The following is a 22089-nucleotide window of genomic DNA, read 5'->3' on the forward strand; positions in this document are numbered from 1 at the left end:
ATTATCAATAAATCCATCGGTGCCCATCGATTGCCTAGCGATCGCGATTGCTCCGTAAATAGCCCGCGGCTCGGGGACCAAAGTCCCCGCCAGCGTAATCCCCCCCCTAAACGCCGGTGGCCACCATGACCTGCGGTGCACCGTGGGCTATTTTTAACCCTTGTCTTTATGGGCTGGACTGCATCGCGTTATCGCGCCCATAGGAACCGCTGCATCGAGGTTTCTCACGGGAATAAAACGGGAGCAAAAGGGGGTTTCGTTTGGAAAATGAATAAAAAAAAAACTAAACACTTTCATTCAACACAAACAGGATGCCGCTAGGCCACTGATAAAGGGAGTCGCACTAGTCGATGATGATGATGATGATGAGTCGCCAATGGCGCCTGGACCGATGGGTGCCTGGGCAACGCGGCCAGGCGGATGTTGGTGGCCACTGCGCTGCCCTCTGCCTGCCTGATGTGTTCCGAATGATTGGCTTTAATTGGCTCCGATGGGATCGATTGGCAAACCAACGCAAAGCGACCGGGCAGCGTAGGGCTCGCCACTGCCATTCACGCGAAGTGGTGGTGCCCCTTGGGGCCTTGCAAAGAAGGCACGTCAATTGCTTTTGATTGAACGGCCCCGGGGAGGACACTCGGTTCCAAATTCCGTTCCGCTGTTAAGGAGCTGGCTAGCCTAGCGACCAATCGATGCCTGTCCACGTTCGATGTTTTGAAAACGAACGCGTTTCATGGACGCGAACGGACGCAAAACATGTTGTAGCTTTCATGTTTAATGGGACGTGGTGTCTCTGGAGGTCCTCCTTCACCTCGTGGTCGGTTTTGTACTGTCCACCCCCCACCCCCCCCCCCCCCCCTTCCCGAATGCCAAGGTTGATCGATCCGTGGTGGTGGCATTTCGTGTGTTCCCGGTTCACCTCTCTCCGGTCACTCTCCGGTGGTTTGTGTATTGGAAAATCAATAAATCGACCCACCGCTTCCCGCGTCTCCCCCCCTTTACGGAGCCTAACACAAATGGCCTTCTCTCGTGTGGTTCGTTGGTTGCAGGAGGACAACTAATTTTAGCCAATCCCCTTTCCGCCCGTCACCATCCTTTCTAAGCTCCCCATTGGACCAATCAATAAATTACCAACCATCCTGCCAACCAAGAAGGACAAACGCCCGGCCGCCATTTGCTGCTTTTCGGCTCGATTTACCTTTGCTTCTGGTTTGGTTTCCTATCGCCAGCGTACGTTTCTCACGCCAGCGTGTGATTCGCACGTCTGCAGCGTGTGGTGTTGCGTGTGATTCGCGTTATAATTGCACGCGCCGCAAAATGAGGCGAAGGTTCTGAAAATAGTCGTTCTCAGGTGGGGACGTTTTGCGCGTCTGGAGCGACATCGCGCGTGTCGCGCTAAAGGAAAGTGAACCCCAGCCAGCCAGCCAGCCAACGAGACCGTTCTGACCAGGGGGAGAGGGGGGCTACGGCCGATTGCAAAACAAACATCTCGCCAAAAAGGCCAAAAACCACCCGTCGAACACGGACCGTGTGAGACGGTGGCCAAAAAGGGTTTCCCCATTAACGTTCTTCTGCAACGCGAGCATCCGCGAGTGTCTTAGTTGGCGTGGTCGTCGTTGTCGTTGGTTTCGTCACCGAAATGGTCGAGTTGGCGTCGTCTTGGTGACGCTCTAGCTCCTCCGACTCCGATTGTCACTAACCGGTTGGTGTGGATTTATTTTCGTGTCGGTTTTCTGGTCATATGATGGCGACTGCGTGATGTTCTGCGTGGTGGTGGCCGATCGATGACGGAAAGTCCGTGACTATGACGAGTCAGACAGGGGAGGGGGGGGGGGCGAGTGTAAAGGATGATGACGGATCGACGCAGAACGTGGACATGACTGCTCTTTCCGGTGCTCATCGTATGGTGGAACAGAATAAAGGTGAAACGAATTGAAAACTCTATTTAAACCTGCCATATTCTAAAGGACCACTGTTCTGTTTGCCCTTTGGATCCGTTGGAGATACTCAAACGCATAGCATTACATATCTCACAGCCGCCAGACCAATGGGCTGGTGGCTGTTTCAGGTGCATTCAGGGTCGGACATGTTTGAAATTCTAATCCAACAGCCTTCCTAGGGTTAAGCGAAGTTATTTTCGGTAGTTTGACACTAAATTTAGCTACCGTTCGCCCATAACTATCCCCCTCCCAAAAACACCTCTACTGACGACCGGCAGCCAGACAGACAGACGAAGTTCTCGAGTGCGCTTCACTGGGTTTTTGTCGCTATTTTCATCGCGCCATTGCGCCAACCTAATAAACCCCATGGGCATGTGCCATGTCGCGACGGAACGCGGTGCGTTTGTTGCGAGTGCATTGTTGCGTGTTTGTGGTGATCGGGCGCTGAAAAGAGGGTGGTGCGCCGGTGGTCTCTTATGGCGTGCGTCACCAAAGAACCGTGTGGCAGCTTCCAAGCGCACAACACATTCGTTGTTGTTTGTGTGAAAGTCCTTCACTTTCTCCTTCAAATTGCTTCAAGTTCGGCGATCCAACTATGGTGGACCTTTGTTGAGAACATACCGGTGCGACAAGCACAGCCGACAACAGGTGTTCAAGAGTCGTGTGATGATCAATCGTTAAATTGTCTCCGAAGTGTTGTTTTGTTTGTCCTCTGCTAGGGTGCTACAGGTGTTGCGCGTTTTGGCGACGCAAGTACCGGCCGCACTCAGCCGTCCTTCGACTGATCGAATTCGGATCGGATCGATCGAGCACGACTCTGCTGCGTTGCCTCCAAACGGGCATCGGACAGACGATGAACCAGGAAATCGTCGAATCTGCCGGTCGTGGGCGCGAATATGGTGCAAAACCGCAATGACGATCGTTGACGTCGTCGCACGTTGCTTCCTGTTCTTGGGGCCACGTACCACGCCGCTGCACATTCACGGCGGGCACATCCATTTATGAATGGAAATGGTACGCGAGAAGATCCTGGTTGCCGCCACTTCTTCCCCCTTGTTCCGTGTGGAAGCGCAACCGAAGACAGAGCAATGTATTTTACACTTTTACTCTCTAGCTCTGAGTAGCTGAGATGAGTTTGCATCCGTCCGCGGTGGCGTCTTGATCTGCCGCACAAAACCGCTGTCTGCTGTGCTGTTCAACGATCTCGCTGCTCTGTTTACGTCTGCTGGCGGACGGCGGGCGACGGCGGTCGTCGGTACAAACGCGCTGCTGCGTAATCGAAACCGCGTTCATTAACCAGCAGAGGGAAATCATTAAAACGGATGGAATAAAAAAAAAACACACACAATCGTAACAATGGACCGCTCGGTCCGAAGATAGGGCAGACGTATACACAACGCAAAACTCGTTCTGTTGGAACGAGTGCAAAACGGTTCATGATGTTGCCCCGTCCAGGAAATCGTCACAAACGGTGTAGCTCAGCATTAAGATCGATTCGGCGTCTTGGCGTTCAGCATCGGTACGGTACTGGGCGAGTATTGTGAGCTTGTATCGCCCAGATGCAGATCTCATCCTACGCTACGGGTGTAAAATTGAAAACAGATCGTCAACCAGTCGGTAAACGCACGGGGGCGTTTTAATGCGCCCGAATCGTCGTGGCTGCCGTTTTCATGCAGAGCAACTGCTGCTCTCGCGTCCCGTTATGTAAATGTGCAAATTGATGTGTGCGGACAAAGTCTTGGAAACCCCCGGAAAGACGTCAGGATTACGCAAGCCGGAGCCGCCGTGGTCGGTCGAAAGAATACCACTCGATCGCTCGACGGCAGGTTGGCAGTAGAATTGTGAAGTGTGAATAATAGGCGGAATATTCAAATGGTCAATGTTGAGGCACCGAGTGAAAGCTACTTGTTGAAATTACTATTCATTTCGATAGATATATGGCCCAGCGGGCTTGACAGAGTTCATTTCGATTTTACGATAGAAATGGCAACTGAAACGATCATAATGTACATAGTGCAGCGCCGCCGGAGGGGACGATCACTTTCGTCAGACAGCTCGTGGTGGCATTGGCATAGCGCATAGATCGAGTACCTAAAACTGCCGAAGGCAAGCGTGGTCACGTAGCGGTTGAGGTTGTCGCTTCCTAGACAGCAGTAGCACTGTTGCCCCCCTCTTGGGTGATGATGAATCAACGGCACCACACAGAACGCATCTCTTGAGGCTTGGTCACCCAGTCAGTCAGTCAGTCAGTCCGTCAGTGGCCAGAGCAGCGAAACCACAGTCTACCGTTGCATTGGCGGAATGGGGAAAGTAAACGCGAACCTTCGCTGCCGAAAGCGATCGTTGGGACATTCGACTGTGGCAGTTGATTGTTGGCAGCGGTCGGTAGTCCCATGACCGCGATTGATTGCAAACGCGTTCATGCTACCGGTACGCGATGCTCTGGCGGTGGCGTGTGGCTTACATAAAAGATACAACAGAGTCAATCCTGCAATCGTTTGCATGGCTGTTGGCTGCAGCGTGACTATGCCGGTCTTTCCGGAATCTGATTTGAGCTAAAACTAAAACCGTACACAACTGTTCTTATTTTCGCCCCCGTAGAAAATAGAACGCTCGCTGATATCGCCGAACTGTACCCGCTGCACGCTCACTCACTACCTCGCTTTCTCTCGCTCTTACCTTCTTTTTTTTTACAGATGCTCCCAACGATGTCCTGTATATGGTATGTGGAGTCGTCATTGCCATGCTCCTCGTGGGCCTCATCATAGTTTTAGTTGCAGTCACAATCAGGTGAGTCGTTGCGTTCTAGCACCCCCCCCCCCCCCCCCCCCCTCCCTTCCACAGATACATGTCCGTTTGTTGATCCTATTGGCTCGTCCATGTGTTCTTCGCCGGCTTCATCGTTTACAGCTGTTTTGATGGTTCGAAGAGGGTCGAAGGAGATACCGCAGCCTTCAAGTATGTTTGGTATAACCTAAATGCCTTCAGGCTACACAATTCTACGTCGCATGAGTAGCCGTAAGATGAAGGATTAGAATCGATTGCCTATGTTTTGCTGTGTCTCAAGATCACGCCCCACTTTAACACAGAGATACCAAACTATCCGTAGCTATTCCTCTTGGTAGTGACCGGCACTGGGTGGCTATTTTTAATCTATGTTTACGCCACTGTTAAGTGGCTGAGTGTGCTAAAACGCTGGTCATTCCGGTTGTTAGCCGTGCCTTTTTCCCTATCGTCGATGCTACTCGTAAAAACGGAGAGTCTACGCGTGTAGGCACGAGCCTCCGCATTCTGTACACTTAACAAAGTACTCCAACTAATACGGATTCTGATGGAACTTGTCGTTATCTGCGGGTAAATCGTGCTGAGAAGCTTATGGGCAGCTCCAAATACCGCTTACAAAGCCGTGCATGTAGGTGGATTACAAGTCTGAGTGTAAATTGAGTTAAGATGCTGTGTTTTGAAACTCACCGACATTGTATACTAGCGACCCGGCTGATTTGGCCAGCAAACCTGTTTCGGTGGAGGTCACTAGGAAGTGGAAGTGGTCGAAAAAAATGGAAGCAAAAAAGAAGCAAAAGGCCAATTAATATTCATCACCAACATGCGCAGCCGCTAGGCCACCACGGTTCACACCGTATCTAAACATGGTTCGCTTATGCATTCTCACTCGCTGAGCACGTCAGAAATCGTGTGGCGGTGAGCAGCGTTGTTGTGCTTTGTCAAATAGCAGGAGTCACACGAACCACCGATTTAGCGCTTCCGCAATGATGCGCACTGATCCATGGACGCTTGGGAGGTGTGCCTTAGATGAGCGGCGCCCCTTCTTTGTTGGTGGGCTCGCTGAAGAGTTCGATCAACTTTACGGTTGGATTGTTTTGATCGCGAACCGCTTACGAGGCCATCGTTTCCATCCTTGGACCACCGATATGCCGTTAGGTTGGCGGATCATTTCCTCGTTCCAGCGGGGGGTATTAAATAGGCAACAAAGTTAAAGATAAACCAAAACCCAGTCCATAGTCCAACCCTTAAATGTTTCTTTGTCCGAGAATCTCCGGCGTTCATCCTGGTCCTTTCTTGGTTGCCACCGTGCAGATGCGAAATGTGTTCTTAGTAGGCACTTTTTGCAAACATGATCACTTGGCAACGACCGCTAGTAACGCGAATTGGATGCTCCACGCGATGCTTAGCTCCTACGCCAACTACGCTTAGCTGGCGTCTAAGAAAGTCTCAGCTTTCCTCGACCCCCCTCGAGTGCTCTCCCGTTACATAATAGAACCGATAGCAGCAGCCGGCTGGTGCCACCATTTTTTCCACCAAGCCATTGGTCGCGTCAACCTTCGCGGCTGGACGGTAAGACGATGCTTCGTGCACACGACAATTTCCATTATTCGGCTAACTGGACTGGACAGCGGCAGGGCAGGGTGTACAGTGATTCCCCGGGATGACACGATGTAGAGCTAATGCGCCAGGGACCGACCTCTCTCTCTCTCTCTCTGTCCAGGGCCTTCACACCGGCTCGCAGCACTTCAAAAAAGAAGGGCATCCAGAGCGTAGACGTTTACGTTGGTGTAATATGATGCTTGGCAAGGTGTCCAATTGTACCGTCAGGCCGTGCGCGTTGGTGACATCCCCGTTGGCCTGCTGGCGGTGACTGCCAACGCAGCTGATCCCGTCCACACACTCGGGGCCACGGGAAGAACCATCGCGAACCCTTGACCACCGTTTCTATAATTGGCACGCGGCGTTAGGTAGCTGTGAGTGCATGTCGCGTGTACAACCCGATCCGTGGACCCGTGGGCCACCTAGCTTCCGTAACGGGCACTGGAGTGTAACTGCATGATGTACGGGATTTTGTTTTAAACGCTTCTCCAGCAAACCCGGGCTTTGCCCCACTGTGTGGTACGAGACACAATGACAAGAAGCGAACACGATCTGTCTGAATGGTCGAGGAACTTGTGCGCGCGTGGCAGTAGCTTCGAACTAGCATTCTAACTTCTTCGAAGGTCGTTCGGGCAGAGTAAATGGCGTTCCGTTAAGGAAACGATTGTCTGACTCGTCGGTAGAGAGGGTTATCGGAAAGGGTGGTGATGGTGGTGGCAAAGCCCTTCGCTGAGGAGCTGTTGCGGAAAGTAATGGTCCAGCCACAAACCTTCGACTCGCCGCTCGCTCGTTTCCTCAGGTGTCTAGCTGAAATGATTGTTCGGTGTAGGGTTGCGAACGCCAGCAAATGGTAGAACACTGCGGGGCCGCATTAGTTCTAGCGTGTAGACAAGGTTCTGGCAGCCGTGCGACGCCACGTGGATTAGATGTCGGACCCTTTTTGCAAAGCAAATCAGTATTACCGTTCAGTCTGAGACTGTGGCTGTTGATGGCGTTTACACTGCATCCATATTCAGTTCCGTCCCGTGGCAAGACAATTCTTGACCAATATAACAACAAATACACAAAGACACGTACAGCAATATAGAGGTAACATGATAACCTCAATACAAGTAGGTAAACAAGTTCTGGCCTTTTTTCTTATTTTACCTTCATGAGACGAATCTGGTAAAGCCCGGACATGTGTGGGGCGAATATTGTAAATCCCTGGTGCTCTAGACACAAAAAAAACCCGAAAGGAATTCCACAAATCCGGAAATCCCGTAGATTGTAAATTGTGATTCTTGGGACTAACCCACTCCGCGACACGAGGTTACGCGAGATGAGTCGCTTTTGGACAATCACTGTAAACTTGTTTTGACGCTCGACTGTGGCGTTAAGCTTCAACTAACGATGAATTCCCCGATGTCGATTATCATAAACCGTTTAGAGTGACGCATGGAACCTATGAGCATACCTCCAACTTACGTAATTTCGAATGTGTCCCCTTGGATCAGTTCGTTTGGTTTGGGGTTTTCGTTATCAGCCAATGCCAAGGGTGCGGTGGCAGCGGCGGCCGCGGCGGCTCGCCTAGTTCGCGGAATTGATTTCATCATCACCGGGCCAGAATGTTCCGCATTCTGGTGCGTCGTACTATCAACTAACTATCAATCGTCGTGGTGGGCTATATTAGGTTATTGTAAAAACAATTTGTCATGTTTCGCTCCCTAGGGTCGCCTGCGGGGCGTAATGGTGTCGATTGGTCACTTTGCTGATTTACTAAAGCTTTGCCTCCCAGCACCAAGATACAGTGACGCCGACAATATCTCCCTAGCGACATAAGGTTTAGTTTAGATCGGAATTGAGCATTTAATAATGGCAATTAGAACTGGCAATCGATTGTTGAGGTTGCTGGCGTTAATGCCGTTGATGGCACGCAGTTGAAAGTGGCATTGGGAGCACTCCAACGGGAACGACGCCCTGGATCGCCCTGCGATCGAAGAGCGTGTCCTCAGGTGCTCCAGGTCATCGTTCGCGATAGTAGGGAGCCACAACGATCGAGGAAGCCGTGATCCTTTGTATGGTGTGGATGCTGAAGTGTGTTGGTTTGCATGATCCGCCGTGTATCGATACACACCATACAGCAGCAAAGGTTCGATGATCATATGAAACTCGAGAGCATTACCCTTTTATGGGGCACAGATACATAATTATGCTGCGCCCAATGAGAGCCAGCGATGCCATCCCTGGCTGCTGCTCACGAGCGATCAATGGAGGAGCATCCGGCGGCGGCCTGTTCTCTGGTTCCTCAGCGTCGCATCGATAGGGTCTCACAGCACGATCGCTGTGGCTTCATCAGACGACGGGGACTTCCACGGTCGGCCAGCGGTGCATGAGTCAGCGTCGATGCGAGAGAGACGCGACGGATGCAGGAGGGATCTCTGCAGCCAACACTGACACACTCAAACAACCTTCCAGCCGAGCTTATGTACTCACGCACATTCGATGAAGGCTAATGCTGCTGTGCATGCCAGCACCAAGCCGAGCAGCAGGTATAGCCATTCGTAAGGGGGATTCCATGTGACGGGCGATCCGCTCCGGGCAAAAGCAAAGCCAACCAAGACAACCACGACGCGATGACTGCTGGCTGTTGCTGTTGCTGCTGCTGCTGCTGCTGCTGCGATGATCGCTGCTAACGGCAACGGGGGTTGGTGGTTAGTTTCGCTCGGTTAAAACTAGTGGTCCGGCGATGCTCGGAAACCAGTCACCGACCAAAAGTGCCTCTGAACGGAGCAGAGAACACATTGCGTACTCCTCGCCGTACCTTTGTGGGTCTGTGCATGTGTGCCTGGGTTTCTGTATGTGTGTTTGAATGAGTGTGTGATTGTGTGTATGTGTGTGCAAGGGTGTGTCAACGACTGAGGCTAGGGCGTTTGAAATAGAGGCGAATGTCAGCTGTTGCTAGGGAACAACGAACCGAAGTCCCATCGCAGCTACCACCGCAACATACCATCAGCAACAGGAAAAAAAACCGCCGCAGCTGTCGGGTCGTGAAGCTATCTTATCAAGCGTGTGGAAGCGGACCGCAGTGGCCGTGGCAGGAACGAAACAGCAGCAACAACAAAAAAACCGCAGTCTGAAAGAGGAAGAACGAGAAAAACGGTTTCAACGGACGAACGACGGTTAGTTTGTGAGGCCAGTTGCCAGTGCCAGAGACAGACACAAAACTTCTTTGTTGCCTGCGGAGTCCTACAACACGCTACGAAGCACCGCGAGCTCGAGCGCGTCCGTGAGTTTTGTGCAGAGTTCCGAAGTTCAAACAATTCGCCAGCGCCAGCGCCAACGCCATCGCGCCAGCTCCAAACGAGGTCGAGCCACGCTTGGCCACGGTGACGGTGACGGAAGGAAGGTCTTTCGAAAAGCGCTTTCTGATGCCTCCCCGTGTGGGGCCGCTCAGTGGGAAAGTACCGTCGTGGCTTTCGGCGCGCCAACCAACAGGCCAGAACACAGCAGCCTGCGAATCGGTTCGAAGCGAACCGCGGTGAAACCAACTGGTCTCTCGAATGCTCCTCGGGCCATTGTCTTTTTGCTGCAGCAAGAGAGCAGCAAGCTTTGTTAAAACGGGTTAGCCACTAGCTTACTAGCAGCGGGGTGCCCGTGCGCTGCTTTGGTGGAGCTACTAGTGCACTACTACTATCAGCACCACTACTGCCGTTGCTGTAGCGATTGAAATGCGTGTTTCATGGTATTAGCCAGTGGCGACCCTTGTGGTAGCGTGCGAGATTCCGCGAGTGATCGTCCATCCATCCGTCTGTTGGTAGCGATCGCGAACAGTTTTGCTCGATGATCGATGCGATGATCCTCGTTTTATCGATCAGTTAACGGTGTGTGCGTGCTGCAAACTGCGTTCTGCTCGCCATTCTCGACAAACGACGACGTCGTGGTACGGCCAAAAAGGTAGCAGCCCAAGAAAAAGGTTTGCTGCATCTGCAATCATCTCGCTATCATAGTGATCGTCCGTCGTGGTAAGGTGCAGGAGTGATCGCTTGACTCCCGATACGCCAAGTAAACTCACTTACTCGCTCGGGCCGTCTCTTGTGTGCTGGCCATGAAGCTGCGGGCTGCCGAGAAGGTCCCCCCGAGACCGCTCCACCAGCACCACCAGCACTGGAAGAACAGCTGATCAAAGGTGTTCCCTCCGCAACCAGCGAAACTCCTCCAACAAACGTAGCGTCGGAAGACGGTCTCTCCCTGGTGCCTGCGACAAAGCGCAGACCAACACGCGACCTCTCGCGTACTCGCGACCATGTGTTAGTGGCAGTGTGTGCGCGCGTGTGTGGCTGGCTGGGTTCCAACTCGGTCGGAACGATTTGCTCGGTCCGGGCACTCCTCCTCTCCGGACCAGTATCCGGTAGCAAGACGCGGCGCGCAACCATAACCAACCGACCGTGTATCGTGGTCGTAACCCCGTCGTGGCGTGGTGCACCTTTTTCGTGATTTATCTAACCCAGCGAACCAAACACACAACAAGCATACAGTCCAACACTCCGCCAAGGACTGGCGTGTCAAGGGAGTTGTGTGTTGCAGTTGTGCGGTTTGACTGACTCCGGCGTGATTGTACTGTGCCCCCTTCCACCGAAGCCCCGAGCGCTTATGTGACTTGTCCCCGGGGCCGGCACCGGCATCAGCAGCAGCAGCAGCAGCAGCTCGTGGTACTTGTGTGGAACGTGGCAGTCAGTCGTCGGCTCGTGCGTGGCCTCGCGATACACACCATACGCCACCTACTTCACAATGGAGGAGGTTTACCTCTATCTCTACATGGGCAGGTAACGATCACTCACTTCACGGTCATTCCGTCACCAATCATCATCATCGTCATCATCATCATCTCCGTCGTCGGGAAGGTGTTGCCTTTGGTGACAAGCCCCAAAGCCCTATCGAGGGAAGGGGGGACCGGGATACGGGCACGTGCCTTTCTGAGCTGCACTGTGACGATGATGACGATGTTTGAAGATGATGGCTCAACTTATGCAATATAGTTAATCGAGAGCGTGTCGAAGAGGGGGATAGACCATGCCGACCGACCATCACGCCATTCAAACCGATGCCACGAGGCCATCTTTTTTTAAGCTCAATAGAAGCCGTCACACACTTTAAAATGGACGATAACGTCGGGTGTCGCCTAAAGCATCGGCGCGTGAGGGAAGAGAGATGGTGGACCAGAGGAACCACTTCAGAAAGAGCGATCCTCCGATCAGTTGGAGAAGTTTCTGCAATATTTCCGAGGTGCTAATTGGTGTCTTAGTCTGCTGGCTTCGCTGGTGAGACGGACGGACGGGGGGACCCGTCTGATTGCACTAATGACGATGAATGCCAAAGGCGGTTGCTGAACGGATTGGACGCGAGTGCCAGTCCCTGACGGCCATATCTCTGACTCACCCAAAAGCTTCACTGGCTGCTTCCGTCCGTCCGATGGTCCGAGAAGTTAATTAGCAAAGATATACACGCGACTCATTGGCAAGTTGTGCAGTGTTGTTGGAAAGGCCACAGCAGCAGCAGCTGCACGATCGTCATTTGATGGAAAATGAGGTGAGATGTCGTAACAGTAATGGCACGCATGAAACAAGAACAGCACGCCAGGGGCTAGAGAGGGTGTGTTTCATTTTGTTTGATATTTTCAAGATTAAACAATGAACTAGTTAAGGAGGAAGGTAAGCCGCGCAGCCGGTTGTGTACGGTTGATTTAACCTGGTTCCATTTTACGACGGTGGTGGTGCACCCGCCCAGTCCGGCATGGTGACCCGCATACCCGGATGCAACGGGCGATTGCCGCTTGGCGATTAGCGTGTAATGAAAGTTTCATTCATCCTCGCGATTCCAGCGTCCATGGCCCCACCACCACCACATGAATCATCCACCGGACGGACCGTAATCACTTTCTGGAAATGTGATGGTTCCTTGGTAATCGCTAGAGCACCGCATTGTTGAGCCTGTGCTCTCGCTAGTGCGCCGCGGTATTGTGCCAGTTTGTAAGGTCCAAGGGTTACAGGGGTCCATCACACGATACCGAGCTGGCCGCAAAATGTGACACCAGTGCGCTGATATTGGTTGATCAAATATGAAAAAGAACGAATCCCGCCATGCGGTAAATGTCGCTGGTGTTTGCTGCAATCGCTGGAACCATTGAATCGAATCACCGATTGATGATGACTGTAGCATTGGAAACCCCACGACGGAATATGAATCATCAATGCGTGTTCGTGCGCCCACTTTTTGGCAGTGTTATGTTCCCCCAAAATGATCGATCGTGAGATTTCTTCCTTGACCTGATTATTCGTTGCGTAATTGTGGACATCCTTCGAAGTCAAGGCGCGTGGCTGAAAAGAAAGTGTTGTTTGCCTGGAGCATTTAGTGCGATCTACGTGCTACATGGATTGAAACTGGCGGTGATGAATCGTCCTTCTAATTTACACGAATTGAACCGGACACTGAACGGCTGCGCCATGATGAGCTTTCAATGGGTTTATTCATTCTACTTCACTTCGATACATTAATTAGTCCGTATCTTTAACAATGGTGGTGCTGCACCTTTGTTGGGCGCGCTGCTTGATTAGAGATAACGCTTAGTTCCAGACGCCGTCGTCGTCGCCGTCGCGCCATGGCTTGTCCGATATCTTGTCCAACCGGTTGACCGGATGTTCGCGACGGCGACACGATAAAATGATGTTAGAGCAACGAGAACACACCGGTGAATGTTCCCAAAAAGACGAGCACACGGAGGGGGGCGATACCAAAGCCAGACGAAAAACATTAAACAAGAAGCTCTTTCCTCTTTTCCGTGGTGCGATTGACGTCTGTGGAGCCTTGTTTTGACGGTTAATGTGAAGAACTTCCATGGATCATTGATTAACATATCGAGAAGTCGTGCCGGACTATGGATCGCTTGCGTTTGTCGCTTGCTGACGCCAGCGACGGTTTTGCGTACGGAGGAGGCCGTGCCTCCAGAAGACCTGGGTTGTCAATCAGTGGCTAAGCTGCTAGCAACGGCGACGGCGGCGGCGGCGGCGGCTACTAGTTGTTTGTTATTGTTGGTTAAAGTTGCTGATAAATGTGTTGTTGTTGTTGTTTGCCATGCAGCATCCAACCGAATGGGTCAACACGGGCGGATCGAAACACGGCAATTGGCAACCAAACAACAGTCTTGCAGCAGGACGATGCGGCCTGTCCTATTGTGCCAGTGGGTCCGTATCCCAGTGAATGGAAGCAAATGAGTTCGTCACGAGACTCGTTATGTACGCTGCGGTTAACATTGCACGAAGGCTGGAGAGGATGGCGATTCCTTCTGACTTCTGACCGTAATGCGGCATGAAGGTTGGCTGGTCTAAATGGGAATCCGCAAAAAGAAGGGATCTTCCGCAACTGAAAACTCCCACAATGCCGGCGCCGGATACAGCCAAATATGCCAATTGGTTAATGGTTTTTTAATTGTGATTCATTCGATTGCCAACGATAATTATTTGCAACCCAATGCTTTTGCCGTGGTTCTGCTCCTGTCCGATTTAATTAAAATGTTTGGCCACTGTACCGTTTCCCACGAGAATGGGATGTGATCCGGGCTCCAAATGGTGCGCGAATGAATTCGTGAAAAATGGTTTGGCGACATGTCGTTGATTGAATTAAGTCCCGCACGTCGAATTCAATTGACACGCTGTGACGAGGTGATTGAAGGAACGGGAAGCAGATGCAATGATTAGAACGACGGGTAGTCATTAGAAGCAATTAACAGGTCGCCCTAAACCACCCTGCGCCCATTCGCAGAGCGGTTGGCCGACGAGAATGTTGCAAAACAAGTGTTCCAGATGGGTTAAGTTTGAGCGACGGCTGCTCGTTACTCGTACATTGGCGACTCCAGAGACCAGACAGTGCGAAGCCCCGAAGCACACGGACATCAAACCGGGATGATAAGCAAGAATCTGTGTTTGAGCTTTACGCGGAGCAAGGTAATCGCTCGTCGCTTCCCAGTAAGGGAGTGCACGTCACGGGGCTTTAACACTGCAGCGGTGCCAGTCGCCACAGCAAAACATGTTTTGACTCTGATTCCCCCCCCCCCCCCCCAACTTTGGGGCGCCTGACACGCTGGCACAACACAGGACACTGGCACCATCATAACGCGGCCGTGAAACGAGACAAACTGTACGAGAGAGCATCATCACCGACCATGTTGACCGATTGATGCGTGAATTTCGTCACGCCATTGGGGGGAGGGTGGCATGTCTCAGTCGCCCCAGTTCTTATCATTACTACGAACCGGAAGTCAAGGTTCCATTCATTTTTCTTCCCTTCTATCAATGAACCTTACCTTGATATTCTATTGGACGATTGGGGCAGGCCGTGCCGTGAATCAAATGCTTCGCTTCGAATGCGCCTGCTTGATGGGTCGTTCTTCGCTCCCACCTTCTGATAACAATTTAGAGCCGCCATTAATCCGGCGTTAGAGTTGTTAGAAAAGCATAGCAACAAACCTGCAGATGCGAGAACCGAAGCCCGAGGGGTTTACGTCCTGGCCAGGGTCTCCTGACGCGGGTCAGAAACACTGTAACGAGTGCTGGTGCAATGCACTTTCGTCGTGGGGTGTTTGCTATGCAAATTAGGACTTCTATTGCTCCATCTCCATACTCCGAGGGCCTTCCCTTTTACTATTCTTCCGCCTCGTGCACTAGGCGGTGCGATTAGTCTGGGAACTTAGTTGGCACAGTTCATTAAGATGCAGTCGGTACTGCAGTGGTGGTGGCGGTGTTATGGTGTTGAATACCTTCACAACCAGCGCGGCTGGTTGTCCAGGGCAGCAACCATCTCGGATGTATGATGTCGTGTATCGCGCCATTTGGAAGGTGCTTGATGATGAGATAGGTGCTCGTAGTATCAGTTATGATATCATTTCTGCAATCGTCGAACATCGTCGTGATCTTTGTCAACACCAGGTGTCTACATGTGGCGTACGGTGACTCAACTAAACGGCTCCCGGTGTGTGGTTGGCCAGTCAGTCATCGAGATACACACGCGCCCAACGACTGATCATGTCTGACGAGCCGGATGTCATGTCGGGGACAGAATCGCAGAGGTAAAAACAAAAACCTCGGAATCGGAACGTTCCCACTGGTCCACTGGACTATCGTATCGCACGTGCCCATTCTTGTAAACCTCGGTGTGAGCCCTCTGGAGTGTAGAAGTCATACCTTTGTCTGTGGTCAACGGTAGCTTCCGCTGGAACACTCGCACGGGCAGGGGAGTTCACAGGAACTGCGCTGTAAGATTTACCGTGGCGAAAGGGCAGAGGAACCATTAAGGATTTCACTTCCGTAGAATGACCAAAGTACAGTAATCATCGAGCTGTCCAGTAATACCGACTGGACTGCCTCACCGAGAGAGAGCGAGAGAGATAGTACACTTTGTGTACTACGAAGAGCGTGGACATACGGATTGTTGTGAAGGTCTTGTCGTTGGCCTGGGTGCATCAGCCGATTTGCAATCACATTATGCATGGAGCACCTCACCTCATCATGGCGAGCGTTTGTGCGGCGTTGAGAAGACAACCACTGGTGTCCGTGGTGGCGATGGGGGTGCGGTGCAAAAACCGGTTCGAGTCGACCTTGAATTTCGTATCGATTGGTTCGGACGTACTGGCTGACTGGTCGCTTTGTTGTGTCCGGATCCATTGAACCGACAGGAGGTACACCTCCTCCTACATACGCTTCCGGTGCTCCGGTGTACCTCACTAAATGCTAAGGACCGCGGGCGCGTGGCGGATCTCGAAGGTCTCTCGCAGATGCCTTGCCTCCTTCCAGCGCAGCCAGCAGCGGTACAATCCACTTAACACCGGTTCCATCTAAACGCGCGGTTACTCTTGAAATTTGTGTGACTCAGCAGGTAACATGGGTGCCTCAACAAGCTGTAGACTCATCTGATATCCATTCGCAGTTACCGATAACCATGTCTGCACGCTCTCGAGGGTGGTGCGTGTGGAAAGTTCCTAGTACTCCGATCGTGTGGAAAGTTCCTAGTACGCCGATCGTGTGGAAAGTTCCTCGGATCGCTTCCACGGTGGCGCTAACCGTTTCGTGGCGCGTCGGGTTTTGTGCCGACGTCGTCGTCGTCGTCGTCGTGCTTCTCGTGACGTCAAACATCGTCACGCATGTATTGCGCGGCCCCACCGCGGTCCGTCTGTTTGTTTTGCCGAGCAACCTCCGCCTGTGTTCGTGAGCGGGCAACTCGATCGCTATAACGGTGGCGAGTATTTTTTTTTTGCTGTTGCTGACTATCGCGGCATCACGCACTTCATCGCGAGTAGGTGATATATAAGCCGAACACCCGATGGCGAACCGAAGCAAGTCGAGTACGAACCAGCCAGCGGACCGGATTGTCGCAACCACCCCACGAGATTCACAAGAAGAAGTGATCGCTGCTGGTGCTCCTTGAACGACGGGCCAAGTTTTGCATTTTCTCGTGCGTTTGACGACAAACACCAAACCACAAAGTGAGCCCTAGAGAGGAGGACATAGTTGGCAGCGAATATTTTGTGAAGCCTCGTGTTTCGATCTGAGTCCAAGGGAAACCGTGCGTGCAGCCAAGTGGCCTGCTTGTGTGCGTTCGAAGAAGAAGGTGGCTCAGAGCGCGGTGAAATTGTTGCGTGAGCAGCGAGGGCCCCGAACCCAACCGAAGGTTTCGACCCGAAAACGACGGGCGACCGAGGGACGTGCGAGGCTCTGAAATTTTGTACAAAAGCGCCTCGACCGAGCGGACCGAGTCCGAGTGTAACCGTGCGAGTGCTCCCAGAGCGTAGCCACGGAAGGAAAAACACGGAAAAAGGCGACCGGTCTGAATAAAGTGTAGCAGAGGATCCTTCCTGGACACATACACGCCAGGGGTTCAGCCGTTTTGTTTCCCAGCCAAGCATTCCGTGTGTGTTTGTGTGTCACGGTGTGCTGTTGCAAAGGACGGGACGGGAAAAAAGGACGAAGCGCGAACCAAGGGATGCGCTACAGTTTGAAGTGAACAGCCGGGCAAAAGTAAAATACCCAAGAGAAGTTCTAATCGCGCGAGTGTTGTTGAGTTGAGGGTTGTTCGTTCTGCACGAGAAACGGTGAAATGAGAGGAGGGTCGTTTGCGTGACACTGAACTGAGATTGTAGTAACGAGCTCCAAGAGCTGAAGCGAAATACTATCTGTGATAGAGAAGGTTCCTCGAAGGAACTGTGAAAACATTGAACCCCAGTTCGAAGAAAGTGGCGATCGTGTTTTTTTTTTTGGTTGCTTCACGCAATCTTTCTCCCTCGACACATCGACGAGCCAAGATTAACAAACTGAAGAAAATGGTCGGAAGCACCGGTACCCTAATGACGATGCGTCTCGTCCGCAGTAAGCTGAGAAAGCGGGAGGAATCGTCCAGCGTGAGCCCGGTGACGGCGAGCAACGTCGAGGCGCCGCCGCATCACCATCATCATCACCACAGCGTCCACCAGCAGACACAGCAACAGCAGTTCCAACATCACAACGGGACCAGCCATCCTCAGCAGCAGCATCATAATCATAGTAGCAGTAATCACCATCACCACAGCAACAGCCCGCAGCATGGCGGCAGCAGCCCAGAAACGGGCTACTCCGTTCCGACGCCGATAGCCTTCCGACAGAGTCCGTCTACCGTGTGGGTCTTTCCACCGTTACCACCGCAGCCCAACATCTACAACGCCAGCAGTCAGGTGAGATCATTGTTTCCCTCCGCGATACTCTCGCGATCTCTCTAAAGCTCTGTCTGGTTCTTCCGTGAATCTGTGTGTTGGCGTTATTTTGCCGCTGTGCCGATGATGCGCTCGGTACGAGCAAAACGTAAAACGAGCCTCCAGCGGGCTCGCGGCGTTCAAAAGTCCTTCCTGGTCGAGGTAGAACGAAGAGGAAGAGAAGGAGGAGGACGGGGGTGAGTCTGATGATGGCGACGACGGGGCCTTGAACTCTCGGACTCTCGGAGATCTTCCATCATCCTCCAGGCCGCTGGCGCGTGAGCAGGTTTATGCGCGGGTTTCCGAATGGTTGTTGGCTGTCTGGCTTCTGGGGGTTTTTTTTTTATTCGTTTCTCGATATTTTCACGTTCGTCAGAACAAGAGCGCGTCGCAGACGACGACGAAACGTGCTGAAAAAAGGGGACGAAACACAGCAGTCATCGACCCTTTCCTGGCTGGAAGCGCCTAGCAACCCCTTTGTGTCCTTTTCGGTCTGCTGATTAAAAAGGACGAAATTTTAGGGCGTAAAATGCACGTGCCAAGGGGTGCGGGATTGGATTAAATTCGTTGGAAAACCCAAATTCACACGTTTTTGTGAAAAAAATGAAAAATGCGCGCCCGCCAATTTTCCACGCCAACTCGATTTTTTGCCCATGCAGCAGCAATCGGTTGTTCGAGCAGGAGTAGGGAAGTTTGAATTTACGCGCACAGAACCGGAAGAGGCCCCAAATCGACCATAATTCGAGCAAATAATTCGAGCAGGGCAGCAAAATTCGAGCCGAGCACGTGCTTCGGAAAAAGGTCGCACATTTCATGAAATTAATGTTGTTCTTCGTTTCGGTTCCTTTCTACCCACAGGATGCGTTAGTACACAACGAGAAGACCGGCCTCAAGGGACTGAAACGTCAGCTGTCCGGCCGGTTCAAGCGTCTGGTATCGCGAAAAGCGCACGAACCCGCCCCAGTTATACCGCCCGAGCTGAAGCCCCAGCTCAAGACGATCTACGTGTACTAAGGTACTGGGGCGAGAAGAAAGATTTCCTTGGCCTAGCCAGCCGGCCCGCCAAACAGCGCTGGCCAAGTATTACAGTTGCGTGCTTCTACCGCTGGAACGACACAGAAAACAACAAGCGCACAGTGGTGCTCAGCGGGCGTCGTCATAGTGCGGAAGGCGCGGCTACATATAAGACAATAGGAGTGTACTCTCCTTCGCAGAAGATTTCCATTCCTATCGAGAAAGGGCAGCATGCCGTCACTGTCTGCTCCCGGATACGACCTTTATCTTTACCCCTGGTCCCGGCTTCACCCCTGGACAAACCGGGACCGTTTCGATTTTTCTCCTCGTTCTTCTACGTTTTTTGCCGCTAGTTTTGACCTGCACGGACGCTGAACTTGGACGCTAAAAGTAATTTTATTTATTGATTTCCTTCACTTTAACTTTCTGATTTTTGGCGAGCTTAACCGGAGCGCCGGGAGACGGAAACGATGATGGTATTAGCGAGGAGAGTAGGACCGAACCGATGACGCCCTGTGCGGTTGTCCGTGTGTTTTGTTCAAGGCTATGCACAGACGATGTAAAATGACCATAGACGATCAGTTGTCGATACACCATTCCCTGTCAACCGACAGTGGATCGAGGTTTTACTCTTAAATATCATTCCAAGCCAATTGACCACAGCACACAGTACAGCCACAGTCAGTGGAAACATGCAAGAGACCTTTTTCTTTAAGCCTTACAAGCGTATCGCTCCCGTAGCTCCATTCGCAAATTTAAACTAAATAGAAATAGTAGCAGAAGACTGACACTATCACGCACAGCCAAGTGCACGCAGCGCAAAACCGACGCGTAAGCAACTAGAAAGGCTATTTAGGACACAGAACGGTACAGTGGAGAAGGATGCAGGAAGTGTAGTGGTGCCCCGCGGGGACTAGGAGACGGATTGTAAATTGTTGTTTTAGCTAAAATCCCCCGTGTAGATTAGGACGAATGACTTGTCGACAACAGGACAGGACCGCACACAGAACGCACAAACGCTTCCACCAAACTCAAACGCGGTGCTACGTTCCATACAGGAGGATGTCGCTCCCTTAAAGCAGGCAGACGAAACATGGCCAAGCGCCCCCGTGTTCGTTGGCATTGACCGATGCGTTCACTGCCGTCCGTGAGAGAGGGAGAGGAGCCCAAGCCAGGCAACGATCAGGAGTCCTTCTTCTTTTCCGATTCCAGTACAACCATAAACCGAGTGGAAGGAAACTAGCGAATGGAACGCAAATTCAGAAATGCTGGACCTAAGGGGATGGGGACGATGCAGTGGTGGCCCAGTGCACACGAGAATTTGGCTTTTAATTTTCATTTTCGATTTTCGCTTAGGACGATGCTTGTTTGTAAGCCAAGTGAGAGAAGCAAGTTCACTCACATTGAGTGCCCGCGATCTGAAAGGACGAAGGAAAGGACTGTTTCAAAACTCCACTTTCCGAGCAAAACGGGGCGAGTGGCAGGGCAACTTGTTGCAAAAACCGGTGCGAACGGAGCTGTGGACGCAAGGAGAGGTGAACGCGTATTTTTAGTATTTTAAAAGGCAGGACGTGCGCCAGAGTGTGCGCCCGTGAAGCAAGTATACAAAGTGAATCGGAAGGCGTCGCTAGTTGGGAGAACGCGGTGAGATAATGTGTGAAAGATGATGATAAGTCTAACATTGTAAGTGATGCTGATAAAAGTAATTTAAAATATACAAACTTAAAGATGCAAACATGACCGTTTTTCAAGGTACCGAAACTAATTTTTAGCTGAACGTAGAACTATCCGAAATGATGATGCTGTGCAGTGATGTCTTTGGAGCTTGGTTTGTATGAAGAATTATTCTCAGGCGTTCTTAGCAAGATGGTTTTAAAATAAAAAAGGAAAGAACGTATTCACAATCAAAAAGGTTATCGTGTGTTTTGTTTTCTATTGAGAACAGGTTGTAAAACATCTCAAATACCTAAGAGAGAGCGAAACATGTCTAAAATCTTGAGGAACGCACGTTAGAAGGAAGGACGTGCGTCCGTTAAAAGTGTCTTCTCGGCAGTTACCGTTTAATTTGAAAAAACAAATCTGACGCAAAAGCGAGCAAATCGAAACGATAAACACGAGAGGGCGCTGAGGGTGGGCGAGGGGGATTCAATTTGAATTTCAAAAATCAACGGTTCATTTTTTTGTGTTCGGCGTACTAATTTAGAGCGGCTGGTTTGCTTAAAAAAATGTACAATTTTAGCCACATACCACTAGTAGATGCTACGTCTAGTATTTCGCCAAACAGCGATCAAACAAAAGCCTCGAGATGAATTTACAAAGTTGGTGCTTTTGTGCAGGGTGGGGCAAAAAACTGCACCACATTTAAAATGCTATATCTTTTTCATTTTTGTTTAAATTTTTTAGAGTAAACCCCAAAAATGTCGGGAATTTTATAAACTTTCAGAATCAGTTTAGTTTTTTTCGGTATGTTACTTTTTGAATGAATTATGGTCTTGAGAGCGTAGAAACCATCGCTCGTTGCCCACAGGGTGCTTTGTGGGATTTTGGCTCATTTTTGGAGAAGCGTTTGCATAAGCTGTTCAAAACTATGTCATTTTTATAGTCTAACCTTGCCCTTCAAAATGCCACAAACGGAGAAGTCCTGCGATTTTTGCGCCCATAGATATTGACGGCCAATGAGACATGAAATGAGACATGGTCTTATGTCTCGGTTGGTTTGAGCGTAGATACAGAGTCCTTTTGGAATTTCCAGGTCTTTCTCATGAATTGTTTGCATTTCTAGGACTGCAATGAACCTTTTAATAGCTTTGGCACATGAATTTGTTGATTCATTCGGTTCTATCACTACCAAATAAAAACAAAAAAAAATTAAACCATTGTATTCCATCACAAATAACTTTTTTTATGACAATTTCCCACTAAAATTATTTTTTATGCTTATAAAGAATAGAATGAGTGGTTTAGAAATGGCAGCAGTTTGAACTTTGTTGCAGTTTTTTGCCT

The 22089-nt window shown here is 51.1% G+C and overlaps 1 protein-coding gene across 4 annotated transcripts in view; it reads left to right on the forward strand.

The window, feature by feature from the left end:
- LOC126573062 (protein catecholamines up) overlaps window positions 1-20826 on the forward strand; it is a 67240-nt gene extending 46414 nt beyond the window's left edge. For all 4 annotated transcript variants that reach the window (XM_050232867.1, XM_050232869.1, XM_050232870.1 and 1 more), the window contains 3 exons: window positions 4634-4727; window positions 17715-18054; window positions 18931-20826. In XM_050232867.1, coding sequence (XP_050088824.1) covers window positions 4634-4727; window positions 17715-18054; window positions 18931-19086 — 590 coding nt within the window. In that variant the 3' untranslated portion in view covers window positions 19087-20826. The remainder of the gene's footprint in view (window positions 1-4633; window positions 4728-17714; window positions 18055-18930) is intronic.
- Window positions 20827-22089: the final 1263 nt, after the last annotated feature.

This window comes from Anopheles aquasalis, chromosome 2 (assembly GCF_943734665.1).
Source record: "Anopheles aquasalis chromosome 2, idAnoAquaMG_Q_19, whole genome shotgun sequence".
NCBI classification, from domain to species: Eukaryota; Metazoa; Arthropoda; class Insecta; order Diptera; family Culicidae; genus Anopheles; species Anopheles aquasalis.